The following is a 21108-nucleotide window of genomic DNA, read 5'->3' on the forward strand; positions in this document are numbered from 1 at the left end:
GCAGTTTGCACAGTTTCTTTTATTTGAACCACCAGATCTGGCCCCATAAAGAGCTCCCCAGACCAGGCCTCACTCTCATAGGTGAGGGCTGGGAGTCAGGGAAGAGGGACCTCTTGCTCCTGTCCCTGCACAGGGAGGTCAAGATGGAGCCTGTGCTTCCTGGTGACCATTCAGGCTCCTCCCACCACCTAGCCCTGTGGGGGACTGAGGATGGGCTGCCCCATCAAGTTGGGGGTGGGATCTCAAAGTCACCCCCTGAACAATGCTCCACTGAGGTGTCCACTGGCCCTGAACACCTCATGTCTCCGGGCGGGGAAGTCACGGTCCCTCGTCCATCAGGCCTGCTGCCACTCTCCACCCTGCCGTGGGGGAGGACGTCCGTGCTCCATCACCATCCACTGGGGATCCAGAAGGGTGTTCCCTGCATGACACTCCTCGGCCTCAGGCCAGCAGGCGGCTGTACTCTGCCAGGGCAGAGGACTTTTTCACCCCGTCCCAGATCCGGGCAGCATAGTGGAACCTGTGAGGAGGTCGACAGTCAAAGAGTTGCCCTGCTGGGGCGCCACCCAGCGTTGGGCCCGCGCATGACCTGAGATGTGAGCCTCCTCAACCGCGCTACAGGGGAGATGCCAGCGCTGATTCCCCAACCTCCCCCAGGTGAGACAGGCTGAAGGTGCGGGGCCTGGACTAAGACCTCAAGCCCCCACCTCCAAGTCCAAGCTTCCGCCCACTCTGCTCAGTGCTGGCCTGTGGGGAGTATTCGATCTCCACTTCCCTCCAGAGTCTTGTGATGATCAATTCCACGACACTTCCACCTCCCAAGTTCTCCCCTCCCCACTGGGCCCTGCTTTAGACCAATGGGTGGAGCAGAGCTCCAGCCCCTCGTCCTGTGCTCTCCTCCGGAGTGGCTCCTTGCTGCTGTGTGTGCATCCTGCCCCTCCCAGCCACAAGGGACTGCAAACAGACCCAGGGAACCAAGCGAGAGGCTGCTCCAAGCCTTTGCTTGTTCAGATTTGTTTCTCTTGGAAATGAAAGGAGGACGGCCTGGATCTGTGGGCGTTGGACATTGAAAGTCATGTAAAGTGGGGCTGGGGAGGGGTGCAGGGCTTGTGAAAACAGGGTGAGCTAGCTGACAGGAGGAGGGGGACAGTGAGAGTGCATCCAGGGAGAGCTGGGAAACTCGGCTCCTGTAGTTCCTGATGGCCTCCCACTTTCTTCTCCTGTGAGGCTACACTTTCTCCACCCAAGGCCTTAGAAGAAATCTTTGAGTTTGACTGGGCTTACTGGTCTTCCCAGTCCAATGACACCTAAGTACAGGTGGGTGACCTCGTTATATGGCACTTCTCTTGGAGCCAAAATTTCCCCACTAGTAAAACTGAGACGAAACGCACACTCCACTAGCTAATTAGGACGATTCAAAATTACATGGAAAATGTGGGATAGAAAACAGAGCATTAGACCAACAAACAAAAACTCATAGATGCAGGCAACAGGATCGTGGGTACCAGGGGGGAAAGGGGTGGGGAAGACAAAGGTTAAAGGGCGTCACACACATGGTGACGGAAGGATGGTGAGCACTTTGGTGGTGATCACACAACCAACATGCAGATGATGTGTTATACACTAGTACACCCGAAACATGTTGTTAACCAGTGTGAGCCCGATACATTTAATTAAAAAAATAAACCTAACTCTAACTCAACTTCATAACTGTAACCCTAACCTTAACCCTAACTTTCAAATCTTAACCCTAACCTTACTGTACCCTAGACCCTAACGCTCTTACCCTAACTCTCTAACACTAACCATCTAACACCCTACCCGCCCAACACTAAACCTGACATTAACCCTCTAACCACAGCTGCCTAACCCTGACACTAAACCCTAACCCTATACAAAACACTAAGCCTGAATCCGCAAGGATAACCGATAACCGCACTGCTATCTCTAGACTACTCTAACCTAAGTGCTCAACCTAACCCAAAACTCCGCCCTAAACCCTAATGCTGACCCTGACCCTAATTTTAACTTTAACCCTGGGGAAAAAGAAAACAAACCACATGAAACAGTATGTTGCCTGGCATGGAACAGGTGCTTACAACATGGTAGCAATCACCAATATTCCAGAAAAAGGGAACTGAATGTATAGAGATCTTAGAGAACCTCCTTCTGTACGCACGGGGTCGGGTGCCGGACGGGGCAATGACGACACACACCTCACACTGACCCCCTCTGCCAAGAGCTCTTACCAGTTCTTCTCGGTGAGGATCGTGTGTGACAGCTGTGGCCGGGCCATGGACATCACTTGGCTCCGGAGCTTGCTCACCAAGGACTGGAAACTGGGGTGGCCACGGTACCCAGGGAGCAGGGAAAAGAGTGGGCTGGAACCGGGTCCTGGAAAGTTGAGGTGGGAGCTAAGGGGCCTTTTTCCCAGCCCCCCAGCCCCCGGGGCTTCCAGGGGCACTTCAGTTCGGCCCGAGACCGGCCCTTCCTGTACTTCCACAACTCTGAAACGTGTTCCTGAGAAAGGGTCCAAGCACCTCAGCGACAGGCCAGTCTGCCCTCACACCAGGCTGGGTCCCTGTCCTCCCCAGACCAAGGAAGCAGCAGTCTCCCTGTGGCCCGATTCTCTGGAGGGGGACCTCACCTGCTCGTGGTGGGTTTTCACTTTCCGCTTCGCTGTCCATGAAGGGTACCAGGAACAGGTTGACCTCAGAGTCCAGGAAGTCGGGGGGGAGCCCAGGGAAGATGTTGCACTGTAACATGGACAGAGTACCTGGAGAAGAGAACCCATCAGCCTGCAGGTACGAGGCTGCCAGGGGAGGGGACGGAGGTAGGAGTATGACGGTCAAGCTGGGCTCAGGAGCCCAGTCTGCAGGTCTGGGCCGCAGGCTTGGCTCAGGAGTTAGGCCACTGGCCAGCTTGGGGGCTGGCTCGGGGACGCTCACCCTTGTAACGCAAGTGGGAGTGTGCCATGAGCTGGTCGATCACCAGGTGCATCTGCCGCAGCTTCCGAGGACAGAAGTCCTCTCTGCGAGCTTTGTTCTGCAGGAAGACTGGGGGCGGGGAGACGGGGCCCCGTGAGGCTTGGCCAGGTGGACTCCCCATTCTCACCCCAAAGATCTGCCCTCCCCCGAGTTCAGATCACTTGTAAATATTTATGTGACTTCACTTAGTGCCAGGCCCTGTGCTGGGTGATGCTAGGGACCCAGAGATGAGCCAGATCTACTGTCTGCCAGCAAAGATGAAAAAGACAGAAGGTCCCACGATCAGGAGTATGACAGGAAGTGGCACCAGAGCCTTGCAAGGCCACTGAGTAGGCAAGACCCTGCCTGGGCTGTCATAAAAGAACCAATCTTTGCAGAATAGCAGGGTGTCAGTAGAGCAGAGCAAGGACAGAGCAGGCAATGGAGGGTCACACAGGCCACAGGACGGGGCACAAGGCATAGGGCCACTCGGGCCAAGTCAACACTCACTCCCTGAGCCCCACACTGGGAGATGCCAGCGCCCCAGAAACAAGTGGATGTAAATCTTGTCCCCAAGAGGCTCCCACTGTGACCAAGGAGCCAGACCCAGACTTGGGGTCATGCCCTCAGTGGCCAGGGTGCGACGGAAGCAGAGGGACCCCTACAAGTAGTAATGGCTAATCCTTTGTGACTTCCCTCCTCCCAGCTCCCCACTTCCCCAGAGTGCCCCTGGTTTTCGCCCCTTTCTTCCCCCTGCCCACCCCTTCGGTCCCCAGCAAGCCTCTCACCCAGGTGGGGGTAGTACTCAGTGCCCTCATCAGAGCCTGCCAAGCTGCTGGACTCGTGGCTGGGGGACGGGGTGGAGGGCTTCACCATCTCTGCTGTCTGGAGGAACCTTGGGGTTTGGGGTGAGAGGTCAGCTGATGCTCTGGCAGTGGCTCCATGTCCCACAGCCCGGGAGGCGGGGGGAGGCTCACTTTGCAGATCTGATGAAAGCTACAGCCACACCCCAAAAAACGCCAGATACACCAAATTTCTCACACAATTTTAGGAAATTCAGAGATAACCTTCCTAGACACTAATCCATGAACTCATGTCAATTGTACATGCATTTTTTATGAGTTTGTGCTACTTAGAAAATAAATTTTTTAGAGTTTAAGTTCACAGCAAAATTGAGTGGAAAGTGCAGGCATTTCCATAGAACCCCTGCTCCACTTCCCAGCTCCCTCCACTGTCAACATTCCCCTGACCCTACACGACCCGTCACTATCACCCCAAGTCCATGGTTTACATCAGGGTTCACTCTCGCTGTTTATTCTATGGGTTGTGATAAATATGACATGTACCCACCTTATGTCACGGAATTGTATCCCTACCTAAAAATCCTGTGCTCTGCCTGTTTATCCCACCCTCCCCCTAACCCCTGATCTTTTTACTGTCTCCGTAGTTTTGTCTTTTCCTTTTCCAGAATGTTATACAGTTGGGATCATACAGTACGCAGCCTTTTCAGATTGGCTTCCCTCACTTAGTAACATGTACTTAAGATTCTTCCATGTCGTTTCATGGTTTGACGGCTCATTTCTATTTGCCCTGAATAACATCCTGTTATCTGGATGGACCACAGTTTATTTATCCATCACCTCCTGAAGGATGTCCTGGTTGCTTCTAAGTTTTAACAATTATGAATAAAGCTGCTATAAACATCTGTGTGCAGGTTTTTGTGTGGACATACGTGTTCAGTTTATACTACTTTTAGATAATTTTTTCAAACACGTAAAATACTATTATTAACCTGTTAACCGAGTTAAGGCATAAAGGGATCTGATGAAAGTGACGCCATTTTCCTCATATACACACGCATACAAGCATGTACACAATTTCAAGGGGCTCATCTACTCTGAGAGGCCCACCTGTAGACACTGGCTTAAAAACAAGGCTCTGCCAGCTGCCAGCCCCACCAGAACGCAAACGACAGGGCATTATGTTTTGTTTTGTTCACACCCGTATCCCCAGTACTCAAAACAGCGATTGGCACACATAAATGTTCGATGTATTTGTCATGTGACTGAATTCCAATGGACAATGGTGGTAGGAGGGGAGGTTTCAGAATTGTCATTTAGAGCTGGTCACAACCATGGGATCCCCAGCAAGTCTTTCCTGACTGTTGGCCAGCCTCACAGCTCACCCCCATGCCCAGGGTTACTAATACAAACAGTGAGCTGCCATTTATCAGTTGCTCACTATGTACCAGGCACGATGCTGAATGCTTTACATTTTTGACTCACTTAATCTGCATAAAACATTTAGCCTCTGTGGCTGTGCAAAAAGCCGATGCGAGCTGGGAGTCAAACCTGGGGCTGACTTTGGAGACATCTGTTTCCTTCAGCTCAGCTCTCCCTCCCCATGAGCTCTCGTTCCTTCCTTCTGCCCGGGCCTGTGCCCAAGGCTGCTGGCCTCCACACAGCTAGCTCCTGGCACTGAGGCCAACAGGAAGCCTTCTGGACACAGGTTCTGTACCAGCCCGGTCTGGGGGCATTTCTGGAACTTCCAGCAGCTTCAGGCAGGACTCCTGCCAGATCCCAACTCCCTCCCTGTTCCTGCCTGCCAGGGTACCAACAGGATGGTACACTGGTCTGGAGGAGACGGACGAGACTGAGGACCAGACAAGCCAGCTCCTTATGCTCTTCATTCATTCAGCAAATGTGTGTTAAACATCTACCCAGCGCGAGGCAGTGTGTGAGGCGCCGGGGACTCCGTCCTCCTGGGGCTGACTTGCTAACGGGGAGACAGACACTAATGGGGGAGAGGACACTATCAGGGCGGGATAAGCGCAAAGAAGGAAACACAGCAGGTGGAGGGGAGAAGGGGAGGGCTGTTAGGTGAGAAGCTCAGGCAAGGCCTGAGCTTGACGTGAAGGCCATGAGGGAGGGTATCCGAGAGGACCTGCAGAAGTTTCTGGCTGAGGGCTGCGGAGTGCAGAGGCCATAGGCTGCATGAAGAACAGACTTGAGGCCACTATGGCTTTGATGGAGTGAGGGAAAGCAGTGGAGAGAAGGTCGGCGAGGCGCCTGGGGCCGTATTGTGTAGGACGCTGTAAGCCACGCACGGGAAGGATTTGGGATTTTATTCTGAGTGATGTGTAAAGGCAGTGGAGGGCTGTAAGTGTGTATGTGTGTACTGAGGGAGGGTGACATGGCGGTGACCCGTTCCAACTTGCTGCTGTGGGGAACCTGTGAGACCTGGGCAAGTGGCTGGGTCCTCTCCCCACCAACTGCTCACCTGTACAGACTGAGGTCCGTGAACCAGTCCTGGACGACGATCACCACGTGGCAGACCGTGAAGAGGAAGGCAGCAATCTGAAGTGACTGAAGGCAGCAGAAGGCACAATAAAGCTGAAGGTCCCCTCTACCCGGACAGGGGTCCCTCATCCCAGAACTCAGCGGAGAAAGCAGCAGAGTAAGGGCCTCAGAGCCTTTAAGCACCTACTGTGTGCCCAGCCGGTGCTGGCACTTCCCTCACGGGCCACGTAGGAACAAGCAGCCCCGTTTTACACTGCCTGTACTGAGGCCTGAAGGGCGAGGGGCGGAAAATGACTCTCCTGAGGGGCTGAGCCAGATCTGACCTCTATGTCGTCCCCTCCCTCTAGCTCTTGTGGCGGCCAGGGCTCTGACGAAGCACAAACTCGCTGAACCCACATGTGGCTCCCATCACAGACCTTGCAGGGAGGGTCAGGCCTCACCCCTGGACCTGGCTCAGCCCCTCACCTGCATCTCAACGTAGGTGTGGGGAAGGTTGTACTCTGGAGGCAGCTTGCGGTCATTGTTGATGAGGTGGTCCAGGATGGAGGGGCTCAGGATGGGCTGCAGCAAGGACGAGAAGGCGGCGTCAGGATCGGGGTTGGGGGCTGGGTCCTAGGGGTCATGGCTGCCTACGTCCCACACACTGAAGGCCAGTGCACCAGCTTTCGGGACAAAATAAGGTCAGACACACAAGCAGGCAGATTCTAATTAGTATAGTGCTAGTCAGCAAGAGGTGAAGAAAAGTTTCAAAGGCAACACAGTTTCCCCAGCTCTTTTACAAATCATCACTGAGGCTCTCAAGTGCCTCACACCCGAAGAGACGAAATCTCCTAGTGCTAATAAATTTAACACTTACTTGAACGTGCCAAGTCTCTTCAAGACCCTTTTTATTGTTAGTTGTTTCAAATGCTTTCAAAACTTTGCTAGATAATTACTTAGGTCAAGGAAAGTTTAGTGTGTGAAAATTGGTGAGAATTTAAAAACTGCCTCAGTGGGTATAAAAGAAACAGTGGTGAGCTCATCCAACTTTTCTTAAAGGAACGTCCCACTAAAAAACTTTAAACGCTAAATAAGTTTGATAGTCTATTTCCTTCTTATTGGAATTAAGAAAGAGGCTCTTCCAAGCACTCACTTTCTAAAACTCCAAACACTGCACTGCTCTCTTCTAACTTCCGTTCTGCTCCACGTGGGCCTCTGACCCAGCTCGCACAGTTCACTCCTAGGTCCCCATGATCCTTCCACAGGGCCTGGCACACAGGTCTCAGGCCACATTTGTAGGTTTTCCACTCTCCACGTCCCCCATGCCCAGTGACCAGAACTTTGTTGCACTAATATTCAGTGAGCACCACTATGCGACAGGGGCCCTCCCAGAAAAGCTCCAGGCAGTGGGGAGAGGGAGCAGTACACAAGAACCAGAGTGATCCATCGTGCTGAGATGGGAGGTGCCCACAGGCACTAGGGGGCGCTCAAAGGAGGGGGAGGCTTCCAGGAGGAGGCCACCCCCCAGCGGAGTCTTCAGGGAGGAGAAGGCATTAGCCAGGCAAACACACAAGGGTAGAGAGAGGGCTCTACTGATAAGGACACTGACAGCTAAGAGTACCGAGTACCTACTTCATGTCAGGTGCACTTCACTTGTGTTAACTCAGTGAAACCTCACAAAAACCCTATGAGGTAGACAATATTATTTTCCCACTTAAGAAAAGTGAAGAATGGAAATGTTAACTAACTTGGCCAAGGTCACACAGCTTGGAGGTGGTTTCAGATAAAGGGAACAGGATGTGGAAAGCCCAGAGGGGAGAGGGACCATGGCAAGGTCTGTGGTGTGTGTGGCAGGGCTGGTGACTACACCTGAGAGGGGAGGCTAGAGGGTCTGAAGGAGGCAAGCCCCACCAGCCCTGAATGCCAGGCTAAGGAACAGGGGCTTTGCTTAAGAGCAAGGGAGAAGCTGAGGAAAGCTGCCAGTCAAACACACGACAGGTCACTCCTAATGAATAACAAGCCTGAGTGTTAACCACATGGCAGGTCCTGTGCCAAGCACTGTGCCTGGCTGGTTCCACTGAATGCTTGCAAGAATCCTTTGAGGCTAAGTACACTTACCCCACTGACGAAGAAAATGAGGTTTGCGGGGGTTAAAATTTACTTAGTCACTCAGCTGGTAAGGATTAAAGACAGGATCTGGACACAGACAGACCAAGTCCAGGGCCCACACTTTTACCTGCTATGCTAGAAGATTCTTTAGGCTACTGTATACACAATGGACGGGAGGGGAGGAGGACAAAATCTGACAAGAAGAGACTAAGGGCCAAGAAGACACAACTGGCCTGAGGGCATCTAGTTAAGTCCAAGGCTTGGCTGGAACCACATGGCATCCAAGCAGCCTTCCAGCTTAAAAATATTCGGGGATGGAGCTAAATGTGGTATGCGGGGGCGGGGGGAGTGGAGGTTGGCACCTGGGTGTCCAGGAAAACAATCCGCTCTTGGGTAATAAAGAAGTCGATGCCACTGGTCTGGTTGCCCCCTCGCTCCTTCATTTCGGCGCTCTGGGCCCGGAAAACGTATGCCCTGTGGAGGAGCAAGGAGGGTGCATTAGAGTCTGCTTCTCAGCCTCCGACACCTCCAATGCGACCCGGGAAACAGGCATGTGAGGAGTGGTCCCCAGCCTGCCCACAAAGCCGTCAATCCATGTCCCCTGCTGCCAGCAGGTGGGGGGGGGCTAGGTTTTACACGACTTCATCCCCACCCAGAAGTAGATGTGCTAACTCATTTAACGAAGTCAACAGCCTGAGGTGTTTAAGAGCAGGGACTGAGCCTGACTGCTGGGCTTCAAATCCTAGCTCTGCCTCTTCCTGGCTGTGGCTTTAGGCAGGTTCCTTGATCTCTTTCGCCTTGGTTTCTTCATCTGTAAAATGGGGACAAAGATAGTCTCAAACCTCTTAGGGTTACTGTAAGGCTAATATATGTAAAGCCTTTGGAAGAGTGCCTGATATACAGTGATATATAATCGTTAGCCACAAACTACCAAGTGTACCTGCTACCTGCCAGGCACTGGAGACACAGCACTGAGTACTCTCCCCCCTACAGTGAGAGGGTGTTTGGTGTCTTCGTTCCCAGCTCTCCCCATTTCTACCTGTACTGAATATGAATGCTGCCAAGCAGGCAGAGCTGGGCCTTGTCCTAAACCACTGAGCTCAATTGGGTCACTCTGTGACTTGGATAAAGTGATTTTATCTTTTAATCTGTAAAATCAGGACAATACGGTGTTTCCCCGAAAATAAGACAGGGTCTTATATTAATTTTTGCTCCAAAATACGCACTAGGGCTAGGGCTTATTTTCCGGTTAGGTCTTATTTAGGGGAAACACGATAGTACCTACCTCTCAAAGGGTAATTCCCACCTCCCTGAGCTGCTTAGTATGCCGTCTGACACAGAGCAGGCGTCCTCCCACTGAACAAACACTGTACTGAAGACCTCCTGTGTGCCAGATACCACGACGTAGCAATGAAAAAAGCCAGGCACAGAGTAAGCACTCACTAAGTACTTCCTGAATTGAACTAAAGCAGGGAGACCCGTTAAGGAGACTCCTGGCATCCTCCACGGGAGATGTTACTAGCTTAGGCCATGGAGGTGGGTGTGGAGGAGGAGAAGCAGATGAAATTCTAAAGACAATTAGGAGGCAAAACTTACAAGAGCTGGTCCCAAAGTCCACCATGCCACAGGCTGACATGGCTCAAAAAGCTAAGCTAGGCCTAGGATTCTGGCTCAGGAATCTGAACTGAGAACCATGGGGAAATTTTGCCAGTTGCAGATGGCAGCTGAGATGGAAAGAATGCTCTGAGAGCTGGAGCTGTCCTAGATTGCAGTCAAGTTGAGCTGCAGTCAAGAGTAAACAGAGAAGAGGGAGCAGACTAGGAGGCAGACAAAGCTCACAGCTCTGGTTCTGGTAGACGTATGTTCTCACAACAGTGGTTCTTAACCTGTTCTGGGTCTCTGTCAGGCCCCACGCCCTCACCGAGATCTGGTGGAAAGTACGGACCCTTTCCCTGGAAGAAATGACTGACTACAGATGTACAATTCTGCGTATAGTTAGGGAGTTCATGGACCCCCGATGCCCATCTGTAGAGTCCAGGGTGATACTATCTGCTTTATAAAAAAAACCCTATTTTTTTGAGAAGACCCCAAGTGATTAGTGCCCCTTCTCCTCCCTCATTCTGAGATTTCCTTACTTAGACTATGATGTCCGCTACTCCCGACCTTTCTCCCTTTTCCGCCGTTTTGGACCCTAGTTCTTAAGCTTCCTCCTCCCCCAAATCCTCCTGGGGCTTCATCCTTTATCTTCATGATCACACGCCATCCGTACTCAGGAATGCTGGACTCAGGCTGGTCTAGAACCCAGGGACTACGTCGAGCTCTTTCCCCACTGTGTCCCAGGCCGTACCAGCCACATCCTGCGAGCATCTGTTGTGCCAGGATCTCGTTAGTTTCTGCCTCCTGATCTTACTTCATGCTCCAAAACCCCACTTTACAGATGGGAAGCGAGATACCGGGAGGTAAAGTGACCTGCCCAAGGCCAACCAGCTGGCAAGTGACAGAGCAGAGACTGAAGAGGGCCTCAGTCCAAAGGCCAGAGGCGTCCATCATCCCAGTTCCTGGCTGGGCTCTGTACCATTTCCTGGGGCAAGGCAGGAGGGAGGGAGGAACAGGACCGGTTACCCGGGAGCTGCACGCAGATTCAGTCCAGCCCCGAGTCGGCCTCATCTGACGCAGGCACTGAGGCCAAGGTGGGGAAGCAACACCCCAAAGTCCCTCGGCAACGCCGCTCGCAACACTCAGGCCGGCCCTGCCCATCAGGCAGCGCCCGCCGACCTCCCGGCCCACTCCCCGAGCCGATGGCCTCACCTCTGGTCCTCCTCAGGAGTGTTGGCTGACAACAGCGACATCACCATGGACTTGCCTGTCCCTTGCAGGCCCAGGACACCAACCACCAACACGTCGGTCTGATCCAGCAGGTACTGCGGGGACATGTGGGAAGCAGCCCTCATGGGATCGGCCAGGGGCTCGAAGGGGAATGGGACGAGGGACCCCCGACTCCTGTGGCTTGCCCACCGGCCTTGTCAGGTATGAAAAACATTCTTGCTCTCGACTGGGAACAGGACCTCTGTGTGTGTGTGTTGGCAGGTATGTGGAATGTTCCGGACACAAAGAAGAGTATCTGTGCAAGTTCCAAAGTAGAAAAGAGCTTGGCGTGGTCAAGAGGCTAACACGAAATCGGTGCAGCTGAAACCAGTTGGGAAAAGGGGAAGCTTGACGTTGGGGAAGAGAAGAGAGGCACAGGAATGAAAGGACAGGTTGAAGACAGGACTTGGCAACCGAGGGCTATCGGAACTGACGCCTGGGAGGCTCTCGGCTGTCTCAGGCAGGCTGGGAAAACTCGGAAAAGCATGAGAAGGGGAGCAGTGTGCAGGAAGGGGACATCAGTCCATCCTGGCTCTTTTCTGTGGGATTTAAGAGTCCTGGCAATTCCTGAGACCTTCACCTTTGGCCACCAGCTCTGCTCACTTTCACCACTAGGGGGCATAAGAGACATTCCTCAAGGAAACACAGACACTGCGGGTCCCTGAAGAAAACGTGGTTTTGTTATCAGGTTGATGAGAAAAACAAAAAAAACTTGATTCCCAGCCAGGACCATTGTCTGTGTGGAGTCTGCACATTCTCCGCATGTCTGGGTGGGTTTTCTCCGGGGACTCCAGTTTCTTCCCACATCCCAAAGATGTGCACATGAGGTGAACTGGGGGTCTAAAGTGTCCCAGTCTGACTGAGCGGCCCTGTGATGGAAGGATATCCTGTCCAGGGTGGGTTCCCACCTTGGCCCTGAGCTTCAGGAACAGGCTCCAGGCACCTGTCACCCTGAACTGAAATAAGTGGGTTGGAAAATAACTATCTGGCTTGTTTTTATTAATCTTAGATATATGTATAGCTCACATTTGTTTCAATGTTTAATATTTGGAGTGTTTTGGGTCTTTATTTAGAAGTTTGGAGATGTTTTTGTGACCAGAAATATGCTGGAGGAACTTAACTCTTATTTATATCAATGAGCCAATGGGAAAATTGGTTTCATTGTATGTTGTTTCACTTCAAGTCACAGTTTCCAAGAACCTATCGATGACGTTAAGTGAGGACTTACTGCTGTCTTCCACCGCGGCTGCTCCTTAGAATCACCTGGAGAGCTTTGAAGAAAAAAGCTAACCCTCAGCCTAACTAGACATTTCGAAGCAGAACATCTAGGGCCAGCCCTGTTCAGTATGATCGACGCTGACTGTATGTGGCTATTTACATCAAAATGAAACCAAATCAAAAACGCAGTGGCTTGGTTGCACTGGCCACACAGCGGGTATGTGGGTACGTGCTCAACAGCCACGTCCGGGGAAGAGTGGCTACGTCACCGACGACACAAACACTGCATCGTCACTGCAGAGTTCTACCTGTCTGTGCTCAAGGGCCTGGACCCCGGCTCCTTTTGTTTTAAAGCTCCCCAGTTGATGGCAGTGTGAGAGGACAGAGAGGCGGCAGGGCCAGGTAATGGACGGGCCTGGCATATTGTCCTAACAAATCAAAGCTACTGGGGAAAGCGGGGACACAGCAGGGTGAATTTGAGTAGGAGTGACCTGACAGGTCTGGGGGGTGAGGGGCAGCAGGAGAGGGGAACACTGGAGGTGGATATGACAGTCCAGGAATGGGAGGTCTGAACTAGAGCAGGGGCCGCTAAGATGGAGGGGGGACATCCGGGGAGGGACATTCAAACCAGTTAACACTGGTAGAGCACGGGTTTCCACCAATTTGGAGGGGGACTAAAGCAGGATCCAGGAGGCCGCCCTGCTGTGGGATGGTACAGGGGACCCACCGGGCATCTAGGTGGTAGTGGGAGTACCTCTTGGCCAATCACTACCAAAGTAGTTTGGTCCTTTAGCAACCGGTCCAGCTGAGCTAGTGAAGGCTACTGAAACTCGGCTCCGGCCAGCGAGAGCTTTCGGATCCATTCCCTCTCGCTGCTGCACTTGCCTGAAAGCTGTCTGGTCTGGTGCTGCCTACCCGAGGCTGGAGGGAGGGGCAGCAGGGGGGAGGGTGTGGGACCTGCAGAAGCTCATGTAGGAGGAGACCCCCCCCTTGTACCTCAATGGCACTGTCGCACCAATTCATCTGGTCGTCCACCAACTTAATGCTGTGCTTCATGCGCTCTGGGGGCAGGAGTTTGGCCTGGCCCACGACAGCTGGAAACACAAAGCAGGAGACAGAGCGTGGTGAGGGTCTGTGAGACGGGGCTCCGACTCCCAACAGGTGTCTGTTCAGCCCCAACTCACGGTCCATGACCGCCGGCGCGGCCGTGCCCATGCCCCGGTTCTGGATCTGGTACACAGGCTGTGTGGGTCTCTGCCCCTCCTTCTCCCCCTTGGGTGGCGCAGGGGCTGCAGGGGGTGGCGGGGCGGTGCCCTCGGGAGTCGAGGCATTTGTTGGGGCCGTAGGCCCTTTCCCCTCCTCCCGTGGCTTCATGAGGACGATGGGCTTCTCAAGAGGGGCTGGGGCAGGCGGGGCAGCAGGCGCTGCAGGAGGTGGTGGCTGCTTTGACTACGGGAGGGAGAAGGTTCCAGTCAGTGAGAGATCCATGGCCTAGTTGTTCCCAGCCTCCCCTTCCGAAGATTCTTCCCTGCTCACCCGCTCTGCTGGAGGTTTTGAGAGGATGATGGGGGTTTTCTGCATGACCGATGCACTTGTCTCTTCGCTGCCATCCTGTGGTGAGGGAGGGCAGTCACTCAGGAGGGGCGCCCCTGGCCACTCCAGAGGCCTTTGTGCACCACGCACTAATCTAAATGCCTTCATGTATTAACTCCCTCAGTCCTACCAACAGCCCTGCGAGACAGATATTATTATCTCCACTTTACAAATGAAGACATTGAGGCGCAGAGAGGTTAACTGGCTAGCCCAAGGTCACACAGCCAATAAGCAATGAGACCAGAATTTGAACCCAGACAGCCTGGCTCCAGAACTACGCTGTCAGTCGCTCTGTGCAGCTGCCTCTGCTAGATGACAAGCCCAGGTGGAAGGGGCAAGGGCTCGGGAGCTAGAAAGATCTTGGTTCAGACGTGGCTCTGCCTCTTACTGTATGGATTTGGATGAGGAACTACCGTCACCCTGGACCTGTTGCCTCATCTGGCGAGTGGGGATAGGAATTCCTTCCTCACAGGACTATTATGAGTCTGAAAGAAGACACAGCTCATAAAATGCCCGTGTGGCATCTGACACATGGCAGGTGCTCACTATCTGAGAGCTGCTGATAGCGCCTGCTCTCCTCACCCTCTTCTCCTCAGCTCTGCTCTTGCACTGGCCAAGCCCGTGGACTGATTCCCACAGCTTGCCGTCTTCACGCCTCTTCTGACTCACCCCCAAGCTGCTTGAGAAGAGGGAGAGACCTGGGTTTGAGTCCTGTGCCTTCTCTGGTTCCTTGATTAACTTCCGAGTCTTGACCCCTCACTGGTCTATTTCGTCACCCATATATTGAAGATTCTTATTTAAATCCCGCTCATTCCACTGGCCTCTGGTGAAGAACAAACAAAAGGATACGAAAGTGCTTTGGAAAGGACAGTTCCTGAAAGAGGAAAGGCTGTGGGCTTCCAGCTGGCCAGGGCGGGAGAGGGGAGAAGGTCCCGAGAGGAGTGGATGACAGCGGGGACGAGGCCGTGAGGGCGGAGATGATGGAGGGGAGATACACTCGGGAGGCACCACGTGCAGCCCCGGTGCCTGAACGGTGTGGGGTCGGGGGGACGGGGAGGTGTTCAGGATGAGACCCAATGGGTTGCCATTGACACTGGGAGGACAAATGGCAGAAGACGCTGAGGTCAGCAGGGGACATGGAGGATGTGAGGAGGCCACCGGCCAGTTGGGAGGCTGCCAGGGCTCAGTGGCCAAGTCAGAGACAAAACTGGGATTTGGGAGTTGCTTGTTCAGGGGCTGAAGCTGAAGGTGTAGGAAGACGGTAACATTCCCCAGGAACATGCGTGTGGAAGGAAGATTCTGTGTTCTCACTGATGTGCCACCCAAAGGGAGGGACAAGCAAGAGCCCAGCTCACTGTGAATAAACTGTTCTTCATGTTCGCAGTTTTAAGACTCAAAAACTGGTACCAACTGTTAACTTTTTCCACGCCACCAAACAGCTCTGAGGTGGGAAGGGCCCTGGAAAAAGAACCCAAGGGGCACATTCTGGCGATAGGTCACCTAGCACAGGAGAAGAGCGAGGCAGGAGCTGGGCGCACACCTCGGCTCTGACTCCAGGCCAGGACACTCTGCAGCAGGCAGATGGTGCTGCACTTGGGGCTGGATTTGGGTTTAAGTCCTGGCCCCAAAGTTTACTGAATGGGTAAGCGCCTTCCCCTCTGAGGCCCATTTTCCTCAATAGTGAAAATCCGATCTAGCACAGATTCTGTTGCATGGGGCAGCTGTAAGGGTTCGGGAAAACCCAAGGACGTAAAGCACCTTGCAGTGCCAGCGCACTGCATGCTGCGCAAATACAAACACTTCTTGGCACTACCACATAACTCTTTATAAAACATGAGCTTACGGCACCTCTCAGCTCAAACGCTCCAATGCCACCTTTATTCAGTGGAATCCAAAGTCCTTTCCAAGGCCTCCCAGGTCCTACATGAGCTGGCCCCGTTACCTCTCCGACCTCATCCTTCTATCACTTTCCCTCCTTCCTCATCCACTGCAGCCATACTGGCCTCCTGGCTACTCCTTGAACACACCAGATACAGGCCAGGGCCTTGCATTTGCTGTTTTCTGTCTAGAAAGCTCTTCACTCAGATTTTGCCATGGCTTGTTCCCTCACCTCAATCACGTCTCTGCTCAAAAGTCACCTCTTCAGAGAGGCCTTCTCTTTCTAACCACCTCATCTAAGACGGCCCCGTGTCAACTCTCTACCCTCTGACTCCATGAGGGCAGTCGGTTTTGCTCAGATATACACCCAGCACCTAGACTAGTGCCTGGCACATGGTAGGTGCTCAATAAATATTTGTGGAATGAGTGGATACACAAATGCTGCCCATGGGACTAGAAACTCACCCGTCTCTCTCTTTCCCAGGGTGCAATGTAGTCCCTCTCCCGACCACCAGGCCCAGAGAGATTCTGGGGTCCGCCAGGGCCAGGCTCCTTCCACCGTCGCCGCCTCTCTATCCCATAGAGCCCAGGCTGACTGTGACCAGACTCAGACATGGTCACCTACAGAGAGAAAGAGGTCAATTCCGGGGCGAAGAGAGTTTTCCCCACTCTAGATGGTTCATCCCAGACTGTAAACGAGCACTTCCTTTCAAAAGAGCTCCGTCTGTAGCTGTGGCAGTGACTGCCAGCTGCTCCCAATGTCCATTCATTTCTTCCAAAAAAATAAAACCCCAAGTTCTGAGCTGGGTACATGACTATCCAGAATACAATGCTCAGCCTAATTTGCAGTGAGGTGTGCCCATGTGACTAAGTTCTTTCTGGCCAACGGCATGACACCAGAAGTGCTCTGGCAGCTTTCAGAAACTTTCCTTCACAGATGCTGGCACATGCCTTTTGCCCCTTCCTCCTCCTGGCTGGAAGAAATGTGGGTGTGGAGGCTGGAGCTCAAACAGCCATCTTGAACTGTGAGGCAACTTCATGGAAGGCATGGTAGAACAAGAGACAAAGTTTGGGGTTCCCTATTAACCTTGAATTGTCTACCTCTGGATGCAGTGAGAAACAAGTAACTTCTACTTGCAGCCAAAACTACTGCCAACTATTAATTACTTTGTCCCAACATAAATATAATTCATAGGGGCTGGGTCACATAGATGGGACATTCTTTCTCAAATTGCAGTAATTGTTTTTTTTTTGGTTTTTTTTTTACAAATCAGTAACAGGATCTCTAGTGAGACAACTCCTGTTTTGATTACCCATTACTGGCATGTGGGGGTGGGGGAGCTCCAGGACTTAAGGGCCTATTTTCATCTGGTGTCCCTCTACATTTCAGTGTCTGTTTACCTTCCGATGATGTTTACCATCCATTACACTCCAAAGTCTCCCCACTGTTTAAATTAGATGAAGATGTTATAAAATGTATAGCTACCTACATGGCCCACTCCTGACCATTTAAGTATCTGTTTGCAGGTCCCTAGGGAGTTTCCCCAGATGTTTATACATCATCCTAGGGAAGTCTGAGTACTTAACTCTGTATGCAGGGCTATAAGGCCATCTGCTATAGCTCAAGGGTCAAGTTGGCAAACTGCCGCCTATAGACCAAATTTGGTCTGCCTTGTTTTTGTAAATAAAGTTTTATTGGAACACAGCCATCAATTTAAATTGTCCACGGCTTTGATTCAGTGGCTAGTTGAGTAGTTGAGATAGGGACAGCATGGCCTGCAGAGTCTAAAACAGTTACTCCCTGGCCCTTTACAGAATAAAGTTGTTGACTCTTGCTCAGCTAACTCTTAAATGCCTCTTCAATCATTCTGTGAATCCCCTCCAATCCTATCCCAGTACATAGTGACATTAGTAGATCCCTGTGAGACTCTTTTTGGAACTGAAGTATAGGTTTACAGGATGCAGGAGTCATTTCGCTAGCCAGGCCAGGGCTTGTCTAGCTCCCCTCTCACAGCTCTGACCCCTTCCGGAGCCACAAACTGGGATGGAAACTGCCTATTGAGATGGAGGAGGGTAAGTTCTGTTTACAGACACTTATGGAAATGATTCATTCAGCACTTAAATGACTGTTTACAGTCTCCCTTGGAGATTTCCCTCAGAACTTGGAACTCCCTCCTTCCTCCCTGGCAAGTAAGTGTCCGTTTACACATTATTCTGAACACCTCACAGTGCTCAGGAGTCTGTTTTCACGCCTCCACCGGGATTCTGCTCCAGCACTAAGCTGTTTCCGTGCCTATGGGGACCCTCTTCCCATGCAAACAAGTGTTTTCCCCGTTATTCTAGGAACTTCCACTGGGTTTTGAGTCTACTTAACAGACCATATGAGGAACTCCCCAGAATGAGAGTCCACCTACATGCAATTTGGGGACTCCCAATGTTGTTTTAGGCTTCTTTGGGGGTTCCCCCAAAACATATAAAGCCAGTCCATTTAAACGTCTATTTATGGGACTCTCACGGTGACCGCCCAGAAACTGAGCCTAATTACACAGTTCTTTTTTTCTTTTGTCAGGGGAGGCTCCTCAGTACTTAACCATCTCTTCGCACACCCCTTTTTGGGATCTCCCAGAATCTAAGTGTCTACTTGCAAACTACTCCCAATTCCTAACTCCATATTTACGCCCACCCAAATGACGCAGGCCCCCACTCAGAACTCAAGCTTTTATTTACACATTTTTCTAAGAACTCTCTAGCACTTAAACACGTATTTACAGGTTCCTCTATGCGGCCTCCCCTAGAACTGATGAGTTTATATATCACTCAGGGGAATTCCTCATAATTAGGTATCCATACCTCCTATGGGGAACCCCACAACTGAAGTTTCTATTTACACAGTATTTGGAGTACCTCCCCAGTATTTAATGGTCTGTTTGCAGGCACTTCTGAGAGAGTATTTCCAGAACTGAAGCTTCTCTGACACGTTATTGGGTGGACCCTCGCAGTACTTTATGGCCAGTTTATAGGTCCTCTCCATTAGGGTCCCCCAGAACCGAAGTTCCTATTTACAGGTTAACGTCTCTTCCCCACCCCACTCCCGCCAACCCAGCATTTTACGGACCACCCTTGGCTGTCTATTCCATTCCGCACACCCACCAGCGTCCGCGCGCCCGTTTAACGGTCGAGAAGGGGGCGGACCCTGGAACGCGCCCCGCACCCCGTGGGTGCGCGTGCCTCGCGCGGGCCCCTTACCTAAGGCGGTTGCTGATTGGTTTCTGGGGCGCGGCGCGCGCTCTCCGTGACGGGGGGGTGGGGTGGGGTGGAGTGGGGTGAAGGCGGGGAGGTTCCACCACCAGCTACCTGCCTGCAAATGGCGTCTGGGGGGCCAGGAGGCCCGAAGAGGGGGGCAGAGAACCGGCACCGGTCACTCCGGAACCGGCCTGGGCATCCCGGAAGCGGCACCCAGGGAAGGCCCGCCCGAAGGAGGAAGAGGTATCGCGGGGCCAACCTGAGCTCGGGTCCCGCGAGCGTGAGCACCCAGCTGAGCATGCGTTGTTGGAGGTGGTTGGCCTCAGCACGCATGCGGATACCAGAGCGGAGGTGGGAGGGCGCTGCGGCGCCGCCTCAGTACGCGTGCGCGTCGGTGGGGGGGGGCAGGCGTGGGTGTGCAGAGAATACAGAAGGGGCGGCTCCGGAGATCTCAGGTTCGAGTCCCGCCTCGTCAGTGGTTTTGGCGGGATGCGGTGGGGTTGGGCGGCAGGGAGGAATTTCAATGTGCTGGACTGAGTGAGTGCTGAGCACTCAGGGATGAATCATACCTGGCGTGTCCGCTGGCAGAGTGTGCGCCTCTGTGGAGGGAGGCAGGGGTTCAAACCGCTTAGGAAAGGGCGCAGGTCCGGTTGGACCGTGAAGGGGGGGCAAGGGCACTCCAGGGAGAGGGAGAACCCGGGAGAAGTAACCCTGGCTTGGACTCGAGTTCCCCCAAGGTGGGAGGTGAGGCAGCAGGAATGGTCAGGTCGGGCCCTAAGGGGCGCCAGTGTCAGGCTTTATTCTGAAGCCATGAGAGAGGCGAACTGGTGGGACTGGTGGGATCAGGACCACGTATTAAATTCTCGGGGGCCTGGTGGGGGGGTAGGGAATTTAGTCAAGGGTCGAAAATTCAGATGCCTGCTGGTGGAGCCCTGTACACGCCAAAAAGGCATACCGGGCCGAGGACGCGGCCTGTGCACAGCACTGGCGCAGTCCAAAGGGCTCGGGCCTTAGGGCCTGTGGTCACCAACGGGAATGAAAGCCTGTTCAAGAGGAAAGTTATCTATGGTCTATTCATAGGTGTATAGGTGACTGGGAGAATTTACCATTTTTCATTCGAAATCTTATTTAAAATTTTTAAAATTATATTTGAACAGGGAATACACCGTACATTCTGACCAAATACAAGAAGCCAACAGGGTACATAGTAAAAACAAACCTACTTTCATTTCCATATTCCATTCCTAAAGCATCAGCTCCCAGTTTCTTTCTGGAGCCACTGTTACAGGAAAGCGCTGTAGTTGCTTAAGAGCTTGAGCCTGAAACCAGAGGCCAAACAAGTCCGCTCAGCCAACAGACCCACACAGGGGTTGGGTTATAGAATAAGCCGTTTATTAACAGCAGGGGTGGTCTGAGAAGGCAGCGGGTTAACACCTCCAAAAACTGCCTTAATTTTCTCAGTCTGGCTTGGGGTATTTAAAGGAAAATCTGGGTGTTCCTCCAGAAGCTACAGGATGGTTCTGGGGGTCTGCATAGAGCCTTCCCTCTGGCAATAGCTCTTGGGTCATCTGTCCAGGAACAGTGATGGGAGTAGCCTGATAGACCATTGTGATCAATAAGCCTAAGGGTAGCAATCGTAAGTCTCAGGGTAATTTTCTAAAACAGGGAACTGGGTGGGACAAGAGACATTCCAAGCTCGAGCCTCAGGAGGATGATCTATTGTTAAGCTGTAGGTAGGTCGGTCAAGGAAAGGTGAAGCCGCTGACCCAGCGAAACCTCTCCTATGGGGGTGCCAACCGGGCCGGTTCAAGCCGAGGTGCACATGTTAAGGCGCTGACCTTGGCCAAGTTCCTTAACCTTCTGCCTCTATCTTCTCATTTGTAAATGGGAAGGTGACAGCACCTTATGATGTAACTGGCAGGGTTAAATGGGTGAAAGTGCCCTGAACAGTACCTGGT

The 21108-nt window shown here is 52.6% G+C and overlaps 1 protein-coding gene and 1 long non-coding RNA gene across 6 annotated transcripts in view; one reads left to right on the plus strand and one right to left on the minus strand.

Moving 5' to 3' along the window:
* SMG9 (SMG9 nonsense mediated mRNA decay factor) lies at window positions 1-19462 on the minus strand. Of its 4 annotated transcripts, none has more exons than XM_033129397.1 (14): window positions 19410-19462; window positions 16373-16528; window positions 13973-14047; window positions 13621-13885; window positions 13433-13530; window positions 11162-11274; window positions 8716-8827; window positions 6731-6826; window positions 6246-6331; window positions 3755-3861; window positions 2949-3056; window positions 2648-2776; window positions 2250-2394; window positions 1-520 (listed from the first exon to the last, which is right to left on the minus strand). In XM_033129397.1, exons 2-14 carry the CDS (start codon window positions 16520-16522, stop codon window positions 442-444), a joined length of 1563 nt encoding a protein of 520 aa, XP_032985288.1. In that variant the 5' UTR covers window positions 16523-16528; window positions 19410-19462; the 3' UTR covers window positions 1-441. The 4 variants fall into 4 exon arrangements, with proteins under 4 accessions (XP_032985288.1, XP_032985287.1, XP_032985286.1 ...); XM_033129396.1 differs by lacking the exon at window positions 19410-19462 and adding an exon at window positions 19266-19403; XM_033129395.1 differs by lacking the exon at window positions 19410-19462 and adding an exon at window positions 19154-19281.
* The window catches only part of LOC117035530 (uncharacterized), a 9877-nt gene continuing 8031 nt past the window's right edge, over window positions 19263-21108 (plus strand). Inside the window, exon 1 of one of the 2 annotated variants that reach the window (XR_004425207.1) lies at window positions 19263-19393. This is a non-coding gene — a long non-coding RNA (uncharacterized LOC117035530). Of the gene's footprint in view, window positions 19394-19546; window positions 19606-21108 lie in introns of those variants that run through there. The other variant, XR_004425206.1, reaches the window with a different exon arrangement.

The sequence above is a fragment of the Rhinolophus ferrumequinum genome, chromosome 15 (assembly GCF_004115265.2).
Source record: "Rhinolophus ferrumequinum isolate MPI-CBG mRhiFer1 chromosome 15, mRhiFer1_v1.p, whole genome shotgun sequence".
Lineage (NCBI taxonomy): Eukaryota > Metazoa > Chordata > Mammalia > Chiroptera > Rhinolophidae > Rhinolophus > Rhinolophus ferrumequinum.

Excerpts from the sequence above, each read along its gene's own strand:
- SMG9 (XM_033129397.1), bottom strand. The coding sequence starts at position 16,522 with ATGTCTGAGTCTGGTCACAGTCAGCCTGGGCTCTATGGGATAGAGAGG. Across the intron at positions 14,048-16,372 it reads CCTGGGAAAGAGAGAGACGG|GATGGCAGCGAAGAGACAAG; the intron begins GTGAGTTTCTAG and ends CCCTCACCACAG. Across the intron at positions 8,828-11,161 it reads ACTCCTGAGGAGGACCAGAG|GGCATACGTTTTCCGGGCCC; the intron begins GTGAGGCCATCG and ends GCTCCTCCACAG.